This window comes from Salvelinus alpinus, chromosome 12, assembly GCF_045679555.1.
Source record: "Salvelinus alpinus chromosome 12, SLU_Salpinus.1, whole genome shotgun sequence".
Lineage (NCBI taxonomy): Eukaryota > Metazoa > Chordata > Actinopteri > Salmoniformes > Salmonidae > Salvelinus > Salvelinus alpinus.
Window position 1 is genome coordinate 31689716 of NC_092097.1, and position 24686 is coordinate 31714401.

General features: G+C 43.7%; 1 protein-coding gene across 4 annotated transcripts in view; it reads left to right on the plus strand.

Moving 5' to 3' along the window:
- Positions 1-11503, plus strand: part of LOC139535870 (uncharacterized) — an 88418-nt gene extending 76915 nt beyond the window's left edge. For all 4 annotated transcript variants that reach the window (XM_071335741.1, XM_071335742.1, XM_071335744.1 and 1 more), the window contains 8 exons: positions 162-233; positions 325-411; positions 3388-3534; positions 3613-3749; positions 4022-4153; positions 9303-9405; positions 9676-9725; positions 10049-11503. In XM_071335741.1, coding sequence (XP_071191842.1) covers positions 162-233; positions 325-411; positions 3388-3534; positions 3613-3749; positions 4022-4153; positions 9303-9405; positions 9676-9725; positions 10049-10076 — 756 coding nt within the window. In that variant the 3' untranslated portion in view covers positions 10077-11503. The remainder of the gene's footprint in view (positions 1-161; positions 234-324; positions 412-3387; positions 3535-3612; positions 3750-4021; positions 4154-9302; positions 9406-9675; positions 9726-10048) is intronic.
- Positions 11504-24686: the final 13183 nt, after the last annotated feature.

Below are 24686 nucleotides of genomic sequence, written 5' to 3' on the forward strand. Positions count from 1 at the left end.
ATCTACTGCTTCTTAGACTTGCTTTCAATGAGAATGACATCTATAACTCAGATTTCTAAAAAGTTACATATTGCAGCTTTAATTGTCTTATGATCAAGATTTAATGCTATCGTATTATGTCACTGAGTTACCCATAGTGACATATCTCTGTGTGTTTGTAGATGAAGAAGAGTGGGAAGGAGCCAAAGGCTGGAGCTGAGCTTGTTCTGGGAGAGACAACATATAGAACCAAGGTGAGATTCTCATCTTACAAGATCATGCTTGTAATTTGTCTTAGATTGACCAAATAACATCTTTTTCCCTATCTCCTCGTTCTCTCTGAAGGTGTGTGATCGCACCAACTCCCCCCAGTGGGAAGAGGCTTTCTACTTCCTGGTTCGTGATCCCAAAGAAGAGATGCTCATAGTGAAGGTGAGAGGTTGTTTATTTGTGATTGCAAGCACTTTGCCTCCTGTTTTATTACTGATTTAACACACAATACGATTTCTTTATTGTCCACCCATGTGGAAGTGTTGTTCAAGTCAGCACATCAGTGTTCATTTTGTCAACAATAACTATGACGAAAAACGACCTATTTTTCCTGACTAAAACTAAACTCAGCAAAAAAGAAACGTCCTCTCACTGTCAACTGTGTTTATTTTCAGGAAACTTAACATGTGTAAATATCGTATGAACATAACAAGATTCAACAACTGAGACAAACTGAACAAGTTCCACAGACATGTGACTAACAGAAATGGAATAAGGGGGGGTCAAAATCAAAAGTAACAGTCAGTATCTGGTGTGGCCACCAGCTGCATTAAGTACTGCAGTGCATCTCCTCATGGACTGCACCAGATTTGCCAGTTCTTTCTGTGAGATGTTACCCCACTCTTCCACCAAGGCACCTGCAAGTTTCCGGACATTTTGGGGGATATTGGCCCTAGCCCTCACCCTCCGATCCAACAGGTCCCAGACGTGCTGAATGGGATTGAGATCCGGGCTCTTCGCTGGCCATGGCAGAACACTGACATTCCTGTCTTGCAGGAAATCACGCACAGAACGAGCAGTATGGCTGGTGGCATTGTCATGATGGAGGGTCATGTCAGGATGAGCCTGCAGGAAAGGTACCACATGAGGGAGGAGGATGTCTTCTCTGTAATGCACAGCGTTGAGTTTGCCTTCAATGACAACAAGCTCAGTAAGATGATTCTGGGACACACCGCCCCAGACCATGACGGCCCCTCCACCTCCAAATCGATTCCGCTCCAGAGTACAGGCCTCGGTGTAACGCTCATTCCTTCGACGATAAACGTGAATCCAACCATCACCCCTGGTGAGACAAAACCGCGACTTGACATTGAAGAGCACTTTTTGCCAGTCCTGTCTGGTCCAGCGACGGTGGGTTTGTGCCCATAGGCAACGTTGTTGCCGGTGATGTCTGGAGAGGACCTGCCTTACAACAGGCCTACAAGCCCTCAGTCCAGCCTCTCTCAGACTCTGTCAGCCTATTGCAGACAGTCTGAGCACTGATGGAGGGATTGTGCGTTTTTGGTGTAACTCGGGCAGTTGTTGCCATCCTGTACCTGTCCCGCAGGTGTGATGTTCGGATGTACCAATCCTGTGCAGGTGTTGTTACACGTGATCTGCCACTGCGAGAACGATCAGCTGTCCGTCCTGTCTCCCTGTAGCGCTGTCTTAGGCGTCTCACAGTACGGACATTGCAATTCATTGCCCTGGCCACATCTGCAGTCCTCATGCGTCCTTGCAGCATGCCTAAGGCACGTTCACACAGATGAGCAGGGACCCTGGGCATCTTTCTTTTTGTGTTTTTCAGAGTCAGTAGAAAGGCCTTTTTTAGTGTCCTAAGTTTTCATAACTGTGACCTTAATTGCCTACCGTCTGTAAGCTGTTAGTGTCTTAACGACCGTTCCACAGGGGCATGCTCATTAATTGTTTATGGTTCATTGAACAAGCATGGGAAACAGTGTTTAAACCCTTTACAATGATGATCTGTTAAGTAACTTGGATTTTTACGAATTATCTTTGAAAGACAGGGTCCTGAAAAAGTTTATGACGATAACAAGCCGAGATGCCATGGAAGACTATTACAAATTACTTTTCATTTTGGTTGACGATCAAAATTACACGTGAGACTGACATTTTATTTGACATGACATTCGGACCGCAACACGAGAGAGAGTAAGAGAGAAAGTAAACATTATGGTAGAGAAATAAACATTACATTCTCTGGCAACAGCTCAGGTGGACAATCCTGCTGTCAGCATAACAATTGCACGCTCCCTCAAAACTTGAGATCTGTGGCATTGTGTTGTGTGACAAAACTGCACATTTTAGAGTGGCCTTTTATTGTCCCCAGCACAAGGTGCACCTGTGTAATGATCATGCTATTTAATCAGCTTCTTGATATGCCACATCTGTCTGGTGGATGGATTATCTTGGCAAATTTGAGAGAAATAAGGTTTTTGTGTGTATGGGAAACGGTTGGGATCTTTTAATTCAGCTCATGAAAAATAGGACCAACACTTTACATGTTGCGTTTGTATTTTTGTCCCGTATAGTTGAGGTTAGTTACAAGTCAAGTTTCCTTTCATTGGCAGAATTGACATCTTTCAGTTGCACGGTCCTATGGGAAAAATAATATTAGGAGTCAAACTTTTGTCTCATCAGACCACATAATCTTTTGCCTTATCGCAGAGTCTTTCACGTGCCTTTTTGCAAACTGCAGGTGTGCGGTCATGTGCCTTTTTCTCAGGAGTGGTTTCCTTCTGGCCACACTCCCATAAAGCTCAGATTGGTGAAATGCTGTAGGGACTTGTCCTTCTGGCAGGTTCTCCCATCTCAGCCAAGGAATTATGTAGTTCTTTCAGAGTGGTCATTGGGTTCTTGGTCACCTCCCTGACCAAGGTTCTTCTTACCCGGTTATTCAGTTTGGTCAGACGGCCAGCTCTAGGCATAGGCAGAGTCTGGGTAGTTCCATATTTTTTCCATTACCCAATGATGGATGCACCTGAGCTCAATTTGGAGTGTCATTGCAAAGGCGTGTGAATACTTATGTAAATTAGATATTTCTGTATTTCATTTTCAATAAATTTGCTAACATTTCTAAAAACATGAGGATAGTAGGCCTAGTTGAACAAGGCTATCTGAATGTGCACATGATGGAAGTTAGTGGTATCCTAAGTATTTATTCTGTGACTAAAATGGCTGTGTTTAAAACGAGACAAAAATGGTGCAGTTTTAGTTGACTGATAACTGAAACTAACAAAGGATGAAATGACAAAAATTTGAGCATATAATATCTGCCTAAATTAACACTGCAGCATATTACAGATTTTGAGAAACTAAAGTATGTCTATTGTCAATGGCCCATCTCTCTACATGCAGCTGTCCAGTGCTTGGGATCAGGCGATGGGTTCTCTGGTGGTACCAGTCAGAGAGCTGCTGTCACAACCAGATCTGGTCCTGGATCAGTGGCTGAGTCTGGATGGAGCCTCTCCTGACAGTCAGATTCTACTGAGGGCTGAACTCAAGGTTACACACAGACACACACTTCTATATCCTCAATTGTTTCTGTTGAAATGACTACTTACGAAATGTATCTTTCAACAGATTCTGGAATCTAAAATGGTGGACCTGATAGGTCATGGAATTCTTCCGTGTGCTGCAAGAAACTGTGGGCAGGTGAAGCTGTCTCTCTCTTATGCCTCAAAGAAGAAGAAACTGACCATCACAGTCCACGCCTGCAGGTTTGCGTCTGAGTGTCTGCATCATTCATATCTCCACCATGTCATATAGCAAGAGCCCAGAGTTTGTTAGGTGACATGATGGTCAGCAAAAACTACTGCCCCTTACATATAGCATAGCTTTAAAGTCATTGCTAAAGAAGGGGTCCCTTCCTGTAATGATATCCCTATCATACATTTTCAAAAAAATCCTCATACTGTACCTCTTTCTCTTACCTTACCAATTGACAACACTTTTTAAGGCCATGGATCAGATGTTATGTGTTTGTGTATAGGGATCTGGAGTCGTCCAGTAAAGACGGTCTAGACACCTACGTCTCCCTCATGCTGCTGCCAGACAAAAACAAGGCCACCAAGAGGAAGACAAGCATCAAGAAGAGAGACCTCAACCCAGAATATAATGAAAGGTGTGTGATATCAGCATTGGCGTGTGTGTCAGATGTTTCCGTTAGGAAAATGTGGCGCACGACAATCGTCTGGGAAGATTTGAATTTATTGGACATTTGAAAAATTGACCGGTCATCGATATGCATTGGGTGCATATCCCAGGGTTTCCACTCTCGCAGCCAGCGCCATCAATAAACAAGGGATATTGGCCAAATGAGACACATTTACATGTCCTTAAAAACAGCCTATAACAAATTGCCAAAATACAATTCCTTGTGTTTCGATGTGTAGCATATACAGTGGGGAGAACAAGTATTTGAGACACTGCCGATTTTGCCGATTTTCCTACTTACAAAGCATGTAGAGGTCTGTCATTTTTATCATAGGTACACTTCAACTGTGAGAGACGGAATCTAAAACAAAAATCCAGAAAATCACATTGTATGATTTTTAAGTAATTAATTTGCATTTTATTGCATGACATAAGTATTTGATCACCTACCAACCAGTAAGAATTCCGGCTCTCACAGACCTGTTAGTTTTTCTTTAAGAAGCCCTCCTGTTCTCCACTCATTACCTGTATTAACTGCACCTGTTTGAACTCGTTACCTGTATAAAAGACACCTGTCCACACACTCAATCAAACAGACACCAACTTCTCCATAATGGCCAAGACCAGAGAGCTGTGTAAGGACATCAGGGATAAAATTGTTGACCTGCACAAGGCTGGGATGGACTACAGGACAATAGGCAAGCAGCTTGGTGAGAAGGCAACAACTGTTGGCGCAATTATTAGAAAATGGAAGAAGTTCAAGATGACGGTCAATCACCCTCGGTCTGGGGCTCCATGCAAGATCTCACGATCTCATGATCTCTCAAGATCATAAGAAAGGTGAGGGATCAGCCCAGAACTACACGGCAGGACCTGGTCAATGACCTGAAGAGAGCTGGGACCACAGTCTCAAAGAAAACCATTAGTTACACACTACGCCGTCATGGATTAAAATCCTGCAGCGCACGCAAGGTCCCCCTGCTCAAGCCAGCGCATGTCCAGGCCCGTCTGAAGTTTGCCAATGACCATCTGGGTGATCCAGAGGAGGAATGGGAGAAGGTCATGTGGTCTGATGAGACAAAAATAGAGCTTTTTAGTCTAAACTCCACTCGCCGTGTTTGAAGGATGAGTACAACCCCAAGAACACCATCCCAACCGTGAAGCATGGAGGTGGAAACATCATTCTTTGGGGATGCTTTTCTGCAAAGGGGACAGGACGACTGCACCGTATTGAGGGGAGGATGGATGGGGCCATGTATCGCGAGATCTTGGCCAACAACCTCCTTCCCTCAGTAAGAACATTGAAGATGGGTCGTGGCTGGGTCTTCCAGCATGACAACGACCCGAAACACACAGCCAGGGCAACTAAGGAGTGGCTCCGTAAGAAGCATCTCAAGGTCCTGGAGTGGCCTAGCCAGTCTCCAGACCTGAACCCAATAGAAAATCTTTGGAGGGAGCTGAAAGTCCGTATTGCCCAGCGACAGCCCCGAAACCTGAAGGATCTGGAGAAGGTCTGTATGGAGGAGTGGGCCAAAATCCCTGCTGCAGTGTGTGCAAACCTGGTCAAGAACTACAGGAAACATATGATCTCTGTAATTGCAAACAAAGGCTTCTGTACCAAATATTAAGTTCTGCTTTTCTGATGTATCAAATACTTATGTCATGCAATAAAATGCAAATTAATTACTTAAAAATCATACAATGTGATTTTCTGGATTTTTGTTTTAGATTCCGTCTCTCACAGTTGAAGTGTACCTATGATAAAAATTACAGACCTATACATGCTTTGTAAGTAGGAAAACCTGCAAAATCGGCAGTGTATCAAATACTTGTTCTCCCCACTGTACAAACTATATAGCCTATTGCTTTATTAGTTTTTACTTTCCTAAAACAATAATTGTCCACCTCACAGTTCTGCTGTACGATATAGAGATACATATGCCGGCGGCATGCTACGACACCGACATGCTTTTCTTTATCCTTGTCCGATAGGCTACTGCGTCTGCTATACAGATATAGGCGTACAGAAAGACGCTAATTCGTAAATTTTCTATCAGAATATTTTTTATAAAGATAAGCATTATGTTGTTAGATTATAGGAGTAACACTGGTAGGCCTAAAACATTCTTCATCACCTCAAGATCAACTGTCGAAGTCAGTTGGAGCGCCAGTACACACTGCCTTCATATCATAGGTCTGCAGTATAACAGGCTAATAGCCACACCAAACCTTGACAAAAGTTTCTAAACTTTATTAGGGTAAAATAAATAGTAAGTCAAGCAATTGTTTACAGGGAAAATACGAGCAGGATATTATATTGCGGCAAACAACATTACAGTTGGAACTTAATTTGGTCAAAGAAAATGGCTCAACAGAATGAAGCAAAACACTTGCAAACTGGTTTAAACCTTCTAAAAAAAATTGAACCGTTTATATTGCAGCAATTAACAAGAAAGGCTAGTGCATAATGATATCTATTTTACAACAGGCCTATTAATAACCATCTTAAACTAAATATAGAGCACACAATTAAAAAGACAGATCAAACTTAATTTAGCCAATGAAAATGTCTCAACAGAATTAAACCAAACAGTTTTGTATATTTAAAGAACTGGTTTAGATAGTAAATAGGCCTACAAATCATTATAAAAAAATTAATTAAAAAAGTTTTAAAAATTGCATCCTTCCTGCATAGTGAATTGCACAGTAGCCTGCATTTGGACACACCAACGTTCTTCTCATTTTTATCCTCTACAACATGAAAACTTGTCCATACGGAGGACTTTCCCCTTGTAGGCTTTTCACTGTAGGCATACTCTCTAACTTTTGTTTTACTTCAATGAAAAAGGCCTCCATCTTCGCAATCAACAGTAACCCAAGGCTTCTCTCTCGCTGTCTCCTCAGCAGCGCACATGTAAGGCAACGTGCAAGGAGTGAGAGAATAGTGCTGAGAACAGTGCCTTCAGAAAGTATTGTGTTACAGCCTGAGTTGAAAATTGATTAAATTGAGATGTTATCACTGGCCTAAGAATAATACCCCATAATGTCAAAGTGGAATTATGTTTTTCAAAATTGTAGAAATTAATTAAAAATGAAAAGCTGAAATAAGTACTCAACCCCTTTGTTATAGCAAGCCTAAATAAGTTCAGGAGTAAAAGTGTGCTTAACAAGTCACATAATAAGTTGCATGGACTCAGTCTGTGTGCAATAATAGTGTTTAACATGATTTTTGAATGACTACCTCATCTCTGTACCCCACACATGTAATTATCTGTAAGGTCCCTCTGTTGAGCAGTTATTTTCAAACAGAGATTCAACCACAAAGACCAGGGAGGTTTTCCAATGCCTTGCAAAGAAGGGCACCTATTGGTAGATTACAAAAAAAACATTGAATATCCCTTTGAGCATTGTGAAGTTATTGATAACACTTTGGATGGTGTATCAATACACTCAGTCACTACAAGGATACCTGCATCCTTTCTAACTCAGTTGCTGGAGAGGATGGAAACTGCTCAGGGATTTCACAAAGTCAATGGTGACTTTAAAATAGTTACAATGGCTGTGATAGGAAAACACTGAGAATGGATAAACACTGTAGTTACTCCACAATACTAACCTAATTGACAGTGAAAAGAAGGAAGCCTGTACAGAATACAAATATTCAAAAACATGCATCCTGTTTGCAATAAGATACTAAAGTAGACTGCAAAAAACTTGGCAAAGAAATTAAGTTTATGTCCTGAAAGAAAAGCGGTATGTTTGGGGCAAACACAACACATCACTGAGTACCACTTTTCATATTTTCAATCATGGTGGTGGCTGGATCATGTTATGAGTGTGCTTGTCATCGGCAAGGACTAGGTTTTTTTTTAATGATAAAACAAAACGGAATAGAGATAAGCACAGGCAAAATCCTAGAGGAAAACCTGGTTCACTCTGCTTTCCAACAGACTGTCACGTTCTGACCATAGTTCTTTTGTGTTTTCTTTGTTTTAGTGTTGGTCAGGACGTGAGCTGAGTGGGCATTCTATGTTGTGTGTCTAGTTTTCCCGTTTCTGTGTTTGGCCTGATATGGTTCTCAATCAGAGGCAGGTGTTAGTCATTGTCTCTGATTGGGAACCATATTTAGGTAGCCTGTTTTCTGTTGGGGTTTGTGGGTGCTTATTTTCAGTCTTTGTGTGTCTGCACCAGACAGAACTGTTTTGTTTCGTGTGATTCTCGTTTATCGTTATTTTGTTTGTTTGTTACGTATTCTATTAACAATGGATACTTTTCACGCTGCGCCTTGGTCCTCCTCTCTTCCTCCATACGACGAACGTTACACAGACACTGCGAGACAAATTCACCTTTCAGCAGTACAATAACCTTAAACAAGGCACTGGAGTTGCTTACCAAGACAACATTGAATGTTCCTGAGTGGTCTAGTTACAGTTTTGACTTATATTGTCTTGAAACTCTATGGCAAGACTTGAAAATGGCTGTCTAGCAATGATCAGTAACTAACTTGATAGAGCTTAAAGAATGTGCAAAGCTCTTACACTTACCCTGAAAGATTCACAGCTGTATTTGCTGCCAATGGTGATTCTAACATGTATTGACTCAGGAGGTTGAATACTTATTTAATCAAGATATATTAGTGTTTTATTTTTCATAAATTCTAACATTTGTAAAAAAATAAATAAAATGTTTCTTCCACTTTGACATTAGGTTTTTGTGTAGATTGTTGACCAAAAAAATGACAATTATATCCATTTTAATCTAACTTTAACACAACAGAATGCAGCCCGCTACAATTTTATTAATCGGCTTTTCATTCATTTTATCTTCCAAAAGCCGTCCATTACCAGCTAACGGAAACCCTGGTGTGTGTGTGTGTTAGTTATGATCCTCGTGGGTACTGGAAGTCCCCACAAGGATAGTAAACCAAGGAAGATTCTCTCTCGTGGGGACATTTCCCATTTCCCAGGACAAAGGCTATTTTAAGATTAGGGGTCATCTTTAGGGAAAATAGGATTTTGAATGCAAATCAATTTTAGGTCCCCACAATGACTCAACAGAGTCATTTGAACCTGTGGCGGCAGAATGTAACAGTATTTTCCTTCTGTCTCTCTGTTTAGGTTTGAGTTTGAGCTGTCTGTGGAGGAGGCCAGGCGCAGGCATCTGAGTGTGTCGGTGAAGAACAGCAAAGCCTCCTTCAGGAGCAGCGATCTCATTGGACAGGTCAGCCAGGATTTGGATTACTGCTTCTGCTATTATGGCTATACTATACTCATCATAGGGTACTATACTCCTCATACTGTACTATCAGCTGGGTAACTTCGGAGTGAACATGGGTGTCTTTTTACAAGCAATGCTCACCTTTCTCACCTGGTGCAGATGATGATTCATGCTTCTGTTCTACTCAAGCAATATCATAACAGTATTATGTAAATACCACTTGTTTAGAATGGTGTATACTAATACATATTAACACCAAACTGTCTTTTTCAGGTGCAGATAGAGCTGGCTCAGATTGACCTGGCCTCAGGGGTCACAGAATGGTGAGTAGTAGCCATAAAACAGAAAGTGAGTGACTAGTGCCTAGATTCAATCCGGAATGGGAAAGATCTGAAATAGAAATTGAAAGGCAATGTTCCCACATTTGTGGAGACTGCAGTCACGGTAAACACTGCATATGTCGGCTCAATCAGAAATTACCTTTTAAATCTCAATCACGCAGATCTTCCGCGCTCCGGATTGAATTTAGCTCTTATTAATTGATTGCACTCACAAAGGTCGGTTGACCGAAATTTGTACATTTGTACTGTTATTATGTTTGCATCTTCTCATTGGAGATCAACTATTTAATCCTCCTCTCCCCCAGGTTTGACTTGAAACAGGAAGCTGAATAGTGGATCTGTCTGCAGCTGTCATACCTGTTATACCACAGGGTTAAAGTTCACCTGTACAGCCTAACTCACGCCGATGCCTTCCCCCACCACTGCTGCAGCCTTCCCTGTCCGCCTGTTAATGTCTATCTCTAAATATCCACATATCAATATTATCACTAAAGACAGGGCTCAATAGGTCAGAACCTGGATTGAACCAGGAGAAAGTCTGTATTATATAGTTTAATCTGAAGTTTATACCCAGTATTAATAGTTAAGTAATAGTTATGAAGGTCAAAATGTGTATATACTTATAAAAAGGTTGAAGGTTATACCTGCTTATGAAGGTTACTTTTGAAATTTACATTAATAACTTGTTAGGGATATTTGAAGATCATGTACGTTAAAGGTTAATGTACTAATGAACGATAGCTACATGCATTTATCTTGCTAAAGTAATATATCAGTAAGGAAGGAGTTAATATTATCAAGGTAAAGAGACTCTTGCCTGATCCAGGAAGTGAATAGGGACCAGCATGCGTTGTCAGTATACGGTATCAGATTGGTATTATCAAATAACTGAAAAATTGTTAAGTATGTTAATACTAATAGAAGGATAATGAGGAAGTAAAATGTTAAAGTATAGTATGAGAGAGAAAATCAGGTCCGGGACAAGGTAGCACGTCCGGTGAACAGTACATTTGAACCCAAATCCTTTACTCAGTGTCTAGTCAGGAACCTCCTTTATTAAAAGAGAATTGATTTTACTTTGCCTTATGTTATCACAGAGACTTCTATAATATATACTGTACCAATGATATAAACAGTACTGCCATCCATGCATTATCCATGTGAAATTCAGCCAATGATCAAAGTCACTCTGATAATACAGATTACAGATACACTTTTGAACCTCATTGGTCAGTGTCATGGAGTGTTACCAGTTATTAATTTCTAACTAATACAAAAAAAGTATTTATCTGTTGCCATTTTTATTTTACTATTTCATTGTCATACAGTTGATTCATTCCATTCCATTTTTTGCTACATCATATATTTTTGTTTGCACTTAAGACATGTTACTTGCCCTTGTGTTACTATGCTGCTTTGTGTTTTACATTTGTTTTGATGTGTATCTTGTTTTTTTTTACAGCAGTCAAATATTTCAATTTTTTTGTGCATCTATTCATCCTTTCTAGCAGGGTTGTGCTCAATTCAGAATGGAAGGAATGCCTCAAATTCCAATAAAATTTGTGAATTTTAATTGAAGTAGTAAACAGGATATATTCTTTGGTATCCTGAAGTGCGACTTTCAGATTCAACTTATGTTTTATGAGTGAGTAGAATGTCTTTCAATTGCACTGAATTCAATTCAAATCTGAAAAAGAAAGATGATCATAAAATCAGTGTGCATCGTGGCAGTCAAATAAACAGTTTTTGCACCCAAAAAATGATTTGTGGTCTTATCTATCATACATATGATTATTTTATAACTGTTGCAGTCTTACTATCATGATAACGATCAGCGGTAACTACAGAACCAATCTGCAACCCTGAGAAGTGAAAACCTGGACCGCAACAACCCGATGTCAACTTGCAGCTCCCTTTCAGATGCTCTGTACAGTAGAATTTAACAGATGAACAGACAGTTAATATTTTGCATTGAAGTGTTTAGGCTACCACTAAGTAGGCCTACTGTTCTTTTTTCATTTTTTGGAGTAGACATACAAGACAATGTTTCAGAATCCGCAGGCAGTGCAGCATATTTAGTTTAGTGAAAAAGTAAACAAAATATTTTTGTTATGGCTCTCGTTGGTGGTAGGAAGAGTGGACCAAAGCGCAGCGTGGAAAGTGTTCATGATTCTTTTATTTAAAAAAAAAACACTCAAACAAAATAACAAACGTGAAAGCGAACAGTTCTGTCAGGCAGAAACACTAAACAGAAAACAAGATCCCACGAAACCCAAAAGGAAAATGACAACTTATGTATGATCCCCAATCAGAGACAACGATAGACAGCTTCCTCTGATTGGGAAACACACACGGCAAAAAACAAAGAAATAGAAAACATAGACTTTCCCACCGAGTCACACCCTGACCTAACCAAACATAGAAAATAATAAGGAACTCTAAGGTCAGGGCGTGGCAGTACCCCCCCCCCCCCCCCCCAAAGGTGCGGACTCCGGCCGCAAACCTGAACCTATAGGGGAGGGTCCGGGTGGGCATCTACTCTCGTTGGAGAGTCCCTCGTAGTTCGACGCTGCAGGCCCCGGCCTGGGGACCGTCGCTGTGGACTGGGGAGCGTCGCTGCAGGCTCCGGACTGGGGACCGTCGCTGCAGGCTCCGGACTGGGGACCGTCGCTGGAGGCTCCGGACTGGGGACCGTCGCTGGAGGCTCCGGACCGGGGACCGTCGCTGGAGGCTCCGGACCGGGGACCGTCGCTGGAGGCTCCGTGCCATGGATCACCGCTATAGGCTCTGGGCCATGGATCATCACTGGAGGCTTCGTGCCATGGATGCTCCGGAACATGGATCATCACTGGAGGCTCCGGAACATGGATCATCACTGGAGGCTTCGTGCCATGGATTATCACTGGAGGCTCCGGGCCATGGATTATCACTACAGGCTCCGGGCCATGGATCATCACTGGAGGCTTCGTGCCATGGATCATCACTGGAGGCGTCGTACATGGAGCCGGAACAGGTCTCACCGGACTGAGGAGACGTACTGGAAGCCTGGTACGTGGTGCTGCCACAACGCGTCCTGGCTGGATACCCACTTTAGCTCGGTGAGTGTGGAGAGCTGGCATAGGACGCACTGGGCTAAGAAGGCGCACTGGAGGCTTAGTGCGTATAGCCGGCGCAGGATATACTGGGCCGTGGAGGCACACTGGAGGTCTGGAGCGTAGAGCTGGCACAATGCGTCCTGGCTGAATACCCCCTGTAGCACGGCAAGTGCGGGGAGCTGGCACAGGCCGGACTGGGTTGTGCTGGCGAACTGGGGGTACCGTGCGTAGAGCTGGCGCAGGATATCCTGGGCCGAAGAGACGCACCGGAGACCAGGAGCGCTGAGCTGGCACAATCCGTCCTGGCTGAATGCCCACTCTAGCACGGCAACTGCGGGGAGCTTGCACCGAGCACACGGTGCGCAGAACCAGAAAACGTGGCACTTGAACCGTGACCAACTCCTCATTGTATTTACAGGGAGTTGGTTCTCGTTCACCCTTTAGTTCCGTTCGCTCCGCTCGCCAACCCGTGTGCCCCCCCCATTTTTTTTTTTAGGCTGCCTCTCTTGCTTCCATCCTTGCCGTGACTCCTGGTATCGCCGCCGTTCCTCCCTCGCTGCTTCCGCCTGTTTCCACGGCAGGCTCTCATGCCCTGCCATTACCTCCTCCCATGTCCATGATGTCCTCCACTCCGGGGCACGCTGCTTGGTCCGTTGGTGGTGGGATCTTCTGTTACGGCTCTCGTTGGTGGTAGGAAGAGTGGACCAAAGCGCAGCGTGGAAAGTGTTCATGATTATTTTATTTCAAAAAAACACTCAAACAAAATAACAAACGTGAAAACAAAAGCGCACCATGCATCAACCACTGTATGAGGAACATAGAACTAACTCTAATCAATTAACTTATTGGCCTAGGCAATGCTGTTGGTTATCTCCCAGACTCATGAATAGAAAGTTTGGAGCGTAGCATAAGGTAACCAATCCATCCAGTATGCATAATAATACAGAGTGCATAAAAGGAGATTACTGTGACTCAACGGTCATGTGGAATTTGACTGCGGTCATGACTCATGCCTGTAATATGGTCACCGCAACAGCCCTATTCGTGGGTAGCCGATACCGAAGCAGCCATTCTAAAATTAATGTTTTAGAGTCATTGAGACGGATAGTAAAACTGTTTTAAAGCTATACACTGTTTATATAGACTTTCGCTAACAACCTTATATTGTGTGTCATGATAGGGGTAGTGGATGTGAGTCTGCTCATGGTCTCGGGATGATGTAGCCTTGCCTGCAACTTTAAAATCATTATCACTCTCAGCCCAAGAAAATACTGTTTTGTGCTAACGCTAAGACGTTCCAGCTCCTGGGTGTTCCTCCTCACTGTCCCCTGGCTACCCAGTCGTCACTATATGGGCAAGTGACAGTAATAAAACCTGCCTATTTTTACAATTATTATTCTTAAAACCTAACCATAACTTATATTTTTTTCTAAATTTGGGTTTTATACATTATGATAGTACATTTTGACTTTGACACTTGCTCATCTAGTGGGAACCTGACTACCCAAGTTTTGACTTCAGTAGTTCAGTAAAACTACCTTCAAGTAGTTTTACTTACATATGCCAATATGTTTTCACCAATATCTTTTCACCTCGGTGAACGGGAAAGGAAATGGTTTGAAAACATTCCTCAGTCCAGAGATGGAAGGTGTCGCTCTTTTCTTATTTATCCCATCAGGCCAATCGAGAAGATTATAAACTAGCAGTATTTCACTGTCTTAAATGGCATTTTTCGTCTTCATGCTAGCCAAAGCTAAAGCATCCCATTTAATTCCACAACATTTCGGGCAGCTTTTCGCCCCCCCTTCAACATTAGCTAGTCTAGCACGAAGATTTTTGACTACCTGGCCCTCTCAACAGAGTAACATTGTTGTCGTTGTTGCAGTGTGAAACCGACATCATATGTGCTACTAACAGTACAATCTTCCTCTACTAACAGTACGTATAATCTTCCTCAACTGTCACTGTCCCCATACAGGGTTTGAACCAGTTATCCTCTGCTCGCAGACACACATTATCGCCCTCCTTGACAACGTACTAACCGTTTGAGCTTTCCGTTTGAGCTATAGCTGTAGAGTGTGCTTACGGTACGTATTTTGCTCTGCAGAGTATGGTTAGTAGCTAGCTAGGTGTGAGTTCTTATTTATTAAAGGCAGTGTATTCAACTGTGCCCGGCAGACTTGGAAAGGTCTGCTGGAGGATGGATTGTGAGATGGCAGAAGTGGATGCCAAGTTTGAATCGAGCAGCGCATCAAGCAAAGGTGGTAAAGATGGACAACAGTAGAGTCGAAGAATGGAACAAAAAGGAAAGTGTCTAAAATTGGAGTGCAGGATACTTGTATGTCGGATAATGATTGGTTTCTTGTTGGGTAACGACGCATATCTGGGATAACCGTTTGAGGTGTCGAAGTATCTGCTGATAAAAGTCTATCAGAGTGAGCAGGAGTGGTCTTATACTGATTAATTGTGTTTCTGAAGAACAGAGGAAGATTGCAGTGGGCCTCAAAAGAATATAAGAATTTGTTCTTAACTGCCTTGCCTAGTTAAATAAAGGTAAAAAAAGTATAATTAAATCCAGACAAGAGAAGTATCGTGCTTTGAACTTCAGAGCAGAGAGACCATCAAAGGATCATCTCAGGGGTGACGATGGATGTTCAGGTTGAATACCTGAAGAGAATTCCATTTGTGGTACTGGGCCTCGTGCCCTGTAAGGGTGAAGGAGATTGAGGTGGTCCAGCAGATCGCCTATGTATGGAAATGTTTTGTACCATCTCAACAAAAGTAAATTAACTTGACTAGATTTAGCCAGTCGATGTACCATTAGCCAAAAGTTGACTAATGCGTTAGCTATTCTTTTTGCCTCAATCACACTAGAACTCAATCAAACCGCTATGCCCTCAGTCGAACCACCAAACAGGCAAAGCGCCAATACTGGCTCTGACGCTCGTCGGATGTGGCAGGGCTTGCAAACTATTACAGACTACAAAGGGAAGCTCAGCCGCGAGCTGCCCAGTGACACGAGCCTACCAGACGTGCTAATTCACTTCTATGCTCGCTTAGAGGCAAGTAACACTGAAACATGCATGAGAGCATCAGCTGTTCTGGACGACTGTGTGATCACGCTCTCCATAGCAGATGTGAGTAAACCCTTTAAACAGGTCAACATTCATAAGGCCAAAGAGCCAGATGGATTACCAGGATGTGTACCGAGAGCATACGCTGACCAACTGGCAAGTGTCTTCACTGATATTTTCAACCTCTCCCTGTCCGAGTCTGTAATACCAACATGTTTTAAGCAGACCACCATAGTGCATGGGCCCAAGAATACTAAGGTAACCTGCCTAAATGACTACCTACCCGTAGCACTCACATCTGTAGCCATGAAGTGCTTTGAAAGGCTGGTCGTGGCTCACATCAACACCATTATCCCAGAAACCCTAGACCCACTCCAATTTGCATACCGCCCCAACAGATACACAGATGATGCAATCTCTATTGCACTCCATACTGCCCTTTCCCACCTGGACAAAAGGAACACCTATGTGAGAATGCTATTCACTGAAAACAGTTCAGCGTTCAACACCATAGTGCCCTCAAAGCTAATCAATAAGCTAAGGACCCTGGGACTAAACACCTCCCTCTGCAACTGGATCCTGGACTTCCTGACAGGCTGCCCCCAGGTGGTAAGGGTAGGTAACAACACATCCGCCATGCTGATCCTCAACACAGGGGCCCCTCAGGGGTGTGTACTCAGTCCCCTCCTGTACTTCATGTTCACTCGTGACTGCACGGCCAGGCATGACTCCAACACCATCATTAAGTTTGCCGATGACACAACAGTGGTAGGCCTGATCACCGACAAGACAGCCTATATGGAGGAGGTCAGAGACCTGGCCGTGTGGTGCCAGGACAACAATCTCTCCCTCAACGTGATCAAGACAAAGGAGATGATTGTGGACTACAGGAAAAAGAGGACAGAGCACGCCCCCATTCTCATCGACGGGGCTGCAGTGGAGCAGGTTGAGAGCTTCAAGTTCCTTCGTGTCCACATCACCAACAAAGCACACCAAGACAGTCATGAAGAGGGTACAACAAAACCTATTCCCCCTCAGGAGACTGAAAAGATTTGTTATGGGTCCTCAGATCCTCAAAAGGTTCTACTGCTGCACCATTGAGAGCATCCTGACGGGTTGCATCACTGCCTGGTATGGCAACTGCTCGGCCTCCGACCATAAGGCACTACAGAGGGTAGTGCGAACATTCCAGTACATAACTGGGGTCAAGCTTTCTGCCATCCAGGACCTCTCTACCAGGCGGTGTCAGAAGAAGGCCCTAAAGATGGTGAAAGACTCCAGCCACCCTAGTCATAGACTGTTCTCTCTGGTACCGCATGGCAAGCGGTACCGGAGCACCAAATATAGGTCCAAGAGGCTTCTAAACAGCTTCCACCCCTAAACCATAAGACTCCTGAACACCTAATCACATGGCTACCCAGACTATTTGCATTGCCCTCACCCCTTTTTTTTACACCGCTGCTACTCTCTGTTGTTATCATCTATGCATAGTCACTTTAATAACTTTACCTACATGTACATACAGTTGAAGTCGGAAGTTTACATAAACCTTAGGCAAATACATTTAAACTCAGTTTCACAATTCCTGACATTTAATCCGAGTAAAAATTCCCTGTCTTAGGTCAGTTAGGATCACCACTTTATTTTAAGAATGTGAAATGTCAGAATAATAGTAGAGAGAATGATTTATTTCAGATTTTATTTCTTTCATCACATTCCCAGTGGGTCAGAAGTTTACATACACTCAATTAGTATTTGGTAGCATTGCCTTTAAATTGTTTAATTTGGGTCAAACATTTCGGGTAGCCTTCCACAAGCTTCCCACAATAAGTTGGGTGAATTTTGGCCCATTCCTCCTGACAGAGCTGGTGTAACTGAGTCAGGTTTGTAGGATCCTTGCTCGCACACACTTTCTCAGTTCTGCCCACACATTTTCTATAGGATTGAGGTCAGGGCTTTGTGATGGCCACTCCAATACTTTGACTTTGCTGTCCTTAAGCCATTTTGCCACAACTTTGGAAGTATGCTTGGGGTCATTGTCCATTTGGAAGACACATTTGCGACCAAGCTTTAACTTCCTGACTGATGCCTTGAGATGTTGCATCAATATATCCACATAATTTTCCTACCTCATGATGCCATCTATTTTGTGAAGTGCACCAGTCCCTCTTGCAGCAAAGCACCCCAACAACATGATGCTGCCACCCCCGTGCTTCACAGTTGGGATGACGTTCTTCGGGTTGCAAGCCTCCCCCTTTTTCCTCCGAGCATAATGATGTTCATTATGGCCAAACAGTTCTATTTTTGTTTAATTAGACCAGAGGACATTTCTTCAAAAAGCATGATCTTTGTCCCCATGTTCAGTTGCAAACCGTAGTCTGGCTTTTTTAAGCGGTTTTGGAGCAGTGGCTTCTTCCTTGCTGAGCGGCCTTTCAGGTTATGTCGATATAGGACTCATTTTACTGTGCATATATACTTTTGTACCGGTTTCCTCCAGCATCTTCACAAGGTCCTTTGCTGTTGTTCTGGGATTGATTTGCACTTTTCGCACCAAAGCACGTTCATCTCTAGGAGACGGAATGCGTCTCCTCCTGAGGGGTATGACGGCTGCTTGGTCCCATGATGTTTATACTTGCGTACTATTGTTTTGTACAGGTGAACGTGGTACCTTCAGGCGTTTGGAAATTGCTTCCAAGGATGGACCAGACTTGTGGAGGTCTACAATTTTTTTTCCTGAGGTCTTGGCTGATTTCTTTTGATTTTTCCATGATGTCAAGCAAAGAGGCACGGAGTTTGAAGGTAGACCGTGAAATACATCCACAGGTACACCTCCAATTGACTCAAACTGGAATTGTGATACAGTGAATTAAGTGAAATAATCTGTCTGTAAACAATTGTTGGAAAAATTACTTGTGTCGTGTACAAAGTAGATGTCCTAAGCAACTTGCCAAAACTATAGTTTGTTAACAAGACATTTGTGGAGTGGTTGAAAAACGAGTTTTAATGACTCCAACCTAAGTGTAAACTTCCAACTTCAACTGTATTAACTTAACTGACCGGTGCCTCCGCACATGGACTCTGTACCAGTACCCCCCTGAATATAGGCTCGCTATTGTTATTTTACTGCTGCTCTTTAATTACTTGTTACTTTTATTCCTTATTCTTATCCATATTTTTTTAAACTGCATTGTTGGTTCGGGGCTCGTAAGTAAGCATTTCACTGTAAGGTCTACTACACTTGTTGTATTCGGCGCATGTGACTAATACAATTTTATTTTATTTGAGATAGCGCTATAATAGTAGCTAATAGTAGCTAACTTTAGATGTTAGAGCTGAACTGGCTGTGGTAGCTACTGTCGTGTATTGATGTGACGTACTGATATATCACGTCACCACGTCAGTAAAGGACTATGGGGCTTGTTACACGGACAGTGATGTAGTTGAAGTTTACCGCAGTCTGGTTGATGGCGTTTGAGCTGTTCGTGGATGGTAAAGTATTAATACTATCCGGTGGCGTTGATGCGGTTACAAAACAACGGAAGAGTGCTTTGCTTCTACATCATGCTGGGACAGATGGGCCCTGGGCTAACATTAGCGCGGACACTCTAACTAGCCACACAATGAAATTGAAGTGCAAATGTCCCCCATGCATGCGAGTACAGATGCAAAAGATAAGAGACCGTGCATTGTGTTTTCAAAAAGGAGGGGAATTATCACAAAAAAAGAGGCAAAGTAAGAAAACAGAAGGAAAAGACAAATCAGAGAAGATCTGCTAGCATTGTGGACATGGACATGCAGATCATTTTGAAAAGGACCCTGCTTGTCCAGCACATGGGCAGACCTGCAAGAAATGTAATGGGAAGGACCATTTTGCTAAAATGTGCAAGACCAAAGGCTACTCGAAACAGACTGTGAAATATGTTGATTCAGAGGAACAAAACCGAGACTATGCATTTGGTAAATGAGAACTGTAACTCAGACAGGATCACGTTCTCAGTAAGAGGGGTCAATATATTAATGTTAATTGACTGTGGCCACGAGTAACATACTGTAGATGAGAGCACATGGGAAATGTTGAAAGCCAAGGAAATCAGGTGACATTCATCACCGAGTGAGAAAAAGCTATATGCATGCTCATCAAGCAAGCCATTACAAAAGAGGTTTTCACATGCCAAATCAAGTTAGGCAGCACACAGGCTGAGTTCACTGTGCTATGTGGACGTGTATAACCGTAACTAGGTAAAGAGACTGCCATCAAATTGGGTGTGCTAAAAGTGGGTGTTGACATAGCAGCAGTGACAGATGTAAAAACGCAGATAAAATAGCAATACCCCAAGTTGTTTGAAGGGGTGGGTAAGCTAAACACAAAGCAGATCAACCTACATGTTGATAAAAATGTGACGCCAGTAGCACAGGCCCTTAGGCATGTACCATTCCATCTGAGAGAAGCTGTGGAGAAAAAGAGAGAGTTACTACAAAACATGGACTTAATCGAGAGAGTGGATGGTGCGCCACACCATGGGCGAATCTGGTAGTGGTAGTGCCAAAATCAGACGATGACATAAGGCTGTGTCAGGACATGAGACAAGCAAACACAGCAATCATACGTGGCAGGTACCCAATCCCCACAGTAGATTAACTTCTGCAAGTGTAACAGTTTAACTTTAGACCGTCCCCTCGCCCCGACACGGGCGCGAACCAGGGACCCTCTGCACACATCAACAACGGTCGCCCACGAAGCATCGTTACCCATCGCTCCACAAAAGCCGCGGCCCTTGCAGAGCAAGGGGAACCACTACTTCAAGGTCTCAGAGTAAGTGACGTAACCGATTGAAAGGCTATTAGCGCGTACCACCGCTAACTAGCTAGCCATTTCACATCCGTTACACTCACCCCCCTTCAACCTCCTCCTTTTCCACAGCAACCAGTGATCCGGGTCAACAGCATCAATGTAACAGTATAACTTTACGGCGTCCCCTCGCCCCAACCCGGGCGCGAACCAGGAACCCTCTGGGCAGGCATCGAGGGGGCGTAGAACATATCGGATGACATGCTTCTACACCTGAATTGCTTGCTGTTTGGGGTTTTAGTCTGGTCTTGAGATATCAGCTGATGTAAGAAGGGCTATATAAATACATTTGATTTGATCATCGCCCCCAGACAAGGAGACCCATGTCCAGCCTCAATAGGCGGGAGAACTGTGGGCTGACTCTCAACTCGGAGAAATGTCAGTTCGGGCCTCCCGGGTGGCGCAGTGGTCTAGGGCACTGCATCGCAGTGCTAGCTGCGCCACCAGAGTCTCTGGGTTCGCGCCCAGGCTCTGTCGCAGCCGGCCGCAACCGGGAGGTCCGTGGGGCGACGCACAATTGGCCTAGCGTCGTCCGGGTTAGGGAGGGTTTGGCCGGTAGGGATATCCTTGTCTCATCGCGCTCCAGCGACTCCTGTGGCGGGCCGGGCGCAGTGCGCGCTAACCAAGGGGGCCAGGTGCACGGTGTTTCCTCCGTCACATTGGTGCGGTTGGCTTCCGGGTTGGAGGCGCGCTGTGTTAAGAAGCAGTGCGGCTTGGTTGGGTTGTGCTTCGGAGGACGCATGGCTTTCGACCTTCGTCTCTCCCGAGCCCGTACGGGAGTTGTAGCGATGAGACAAGATAGTAATTACTAGCGATTGGATACCACGAAAAATTGGGGAGAAAAGGGGATAGAAAAAAAGAAATGTCAGTTCAACATTGACAAATTGGTGTTTATGGTCATGTTACTCTCACAGAAGGGCATTGGACTCACAGCTGAAAAAGTGAGAGCAGAGGTCGAGGCCAGGGAGCCTGAGACTAGCTTTCTAGGCTTAGTGGGCTACAGCAGTAGGTTCATTCCCCAGTTCTCTACACTCTCAGAGCCTCTGCAGAAGTTGACCAAGAAGGACACAACATCCCACTTTGGATCAGAAAAGGCATTTTGGACATTAAAACAGAAACTTGCCGAAGCTGCGATACTCGCGTACTTTGACAAAGATGCTCCCAAAAAGTAAAAGCAGACGCAGGACCAGTGGGCCTAGGAGCTTTGCTCGTGCAAGAACAACACAGAAATGGTTCCAGTCTTATGTGAGCAGGAGTCTGTCAGAGTGTGAACCCAGATATTCACATTTGGGCTCGTGAAATGCTTCACCCGTATGTATACGGCAGGGAATTTGATCTAGTGACTGATCATAAGGCGTTGGAGGCTATTTACAGTCCTCGCTCAAAGCCATGTGTTCGCATCGAACAGTGGGTGCGGAGACTACAACCGTATGACTTTCGTGTTGTCCACATACCAGGGAAAAACAATATTGCTGACCCTCTGTCTCGTCTAATTGGAAAGACTGCAGTGAAAGACTCTCACACACATGGAGCAGAGGAGTATGTGAGATTTGTGGCTGTGTACGCAACTCCAAATGCAATGACCACAAGGGAAGTGGAGGAAGCATCAGCTACAGATGAAGAGCTAAGAGAGGTGAGAAATGCTATTCAGAGCGGGTGTTAGGAGACATGCCAGGCATATGCACCGATAGCAAATTAACTGTGTGTTATCGGACAATTAGTCCTAAGGGGAACACGCATTGTTTTGCCACATGCACTTTATGCCAGGTCTCTATCCTTAGCTCACGAGGGACATTTGGGCATTGTAGTTACAAAACAACATCTCAGGAGTAAAGTATGGTGGCTGGGCATGGACAAGGCTGCAGAGAGACACGTCAAGTCATGCCATGGTTGTCAGACTGTAGTACGACCAGATGTGCCAGAACCGCGGAGACCCACAGCACTACCTGATGGGCCGTGGCAGGACGTCGCCACTGACCTATTGGTTCCACTACCAACTGGACACTCAATACTAGTAGTTGTAGACTATTACAGCAGATAATATGAATATGATCTCATGCAATCTATTACCGCAGAAAAGGTGATTGATAATCTGGAGACTATTTCCAGTCGTCATGGTCTACCATTAATAATCTGATCGGATTGTGGCCCACAGTACATGTTATCCCAGTTCCAGAACTTCAGCCTCCCTCATGAAACGGATTCGCATTGCACTAGCTGAGGGGCTGGACTGGAAGCGGGAGCGGGAGCTAGGCAAGTACGTGACAGTCTATAGGTCCATTGATCACTCTACCACGAGCAAGAGCCCAGCTGAACTACTTTTCAAAAGGAAAATGAGGGGGAAGCTTCCGGATATAGCTACACCACAGAGTGACCTGGAGACACGGGACTATGATGCTGAGCAGAAAGGGAAAGCCAAGATCTATGCAGACAACCATTGCAGAGCCAAACACTCTGACGTGGACATTGGAGATTAGGTTCTCCTAAAACAGGACAAAACAGACAAGTTCACAACAACCTTCAACAAGACACCACACACTGTGATCAATAAAGAGGGAAACAATGTGGTTGGTCAATCTCCAACCTGAGCTAGGTATTCAAGGAATAAAACATTTGTGAAGAGGTATACAATTGAGGAACAAGATCCACAACTAAAGTACACCACACAACTGAAAGAGACTGTGGAACAGAGTCCTACTCTGAGATATTGCATTGAATCCAAACCAGAGACTATCTGTTAGGGATCACCACAAAGACCACAGACACCCAAGCCAGTCAGGCTTCACAGATAAATTAAACTGCCACAGAAGTTAACACTGCAAGGGGTAAAGGAAACCAGTATAAACAGAAAAAGGAGTACAAATGCAAAGAATCTGAATGTTTGAATTATGTTGTGAAAAAGGTGCAGAATGTTTTGCTACAGTAAGAAAAAAAGAACAATACTGTTTTGTTTTGCTTAGAAGTAAGCTTAAAACGAAAGTATATTTGGGCTCCTGAGTAGCACAGCGGTCTAAGACACTGCATCTCAGTGCTAGAGGCGTCACTACAGACTCTGGTTTAGATTTTTTATTCTATTTATTTCACCTTTATTTAACCAGCTAGGGCAGTTGAGAACAAGTTCTCATTTACAACTGCGACCTGGCCAAGATAAAGCAAAGCAGTGCGACAAAAACAACAGAGTTACACATGGGATAAACAAAGGTACAGTCAATAACACACTAGAAAAATCTATATACAGTGTGTGCAAATGTAGTAAGATTAGGGAGGTAAGGCAATAAATAGGCCATAGTGGTGAAATAATTACAATTTAGCATTAACACTGGAGTGATAGATGTGCAGATGATGATGTGCAAGTAGAGATACTGTGGTGCAAAAGAGAAGAAAAAAATAACATGGGGATGAGGTAGTTGGATGGGCTATTTACAGATGGGCTGTGTACAGGTGCAGTGATCGGTAAGCTGCTCTGACAGCTGATGCTTATAGTTAGTGAGGGAGATATAAGACTCAGTGATTTTTGCAATTTGTTCCAGTCATTGGCAGCAGAGAACTGGAAAAAATGGCGGCCAAAGAAGGTGTTGGCTTTGGGGATGACCAGTGAAATATACCTGCTGGAGCGGGTGGGTGTTGCTATGGTGACCAGTGAGCTGAGATAAGGCGGTACTTTACCTAGCAAAGACTTATAGATGACCTGGAGCCAGTGGGTTTGGCGACGGATATGTAGTGAGGGCCAGCCAACGAGAGCATACATGTCGCAGTGGTGGGTAGTATATGGGGCTTTGGTGACAAAATGGATGGCACTGTGATAGACTACATCCAAAATGCTGAGTAGAGTGTTGGAGGCTATTTTGTAAATGACATCGCTGAAGTCAAGGATTGGTAGGATAGTAAGTTTTACGAGGGTATGTTTGGCAGCATGAGTGAAGGA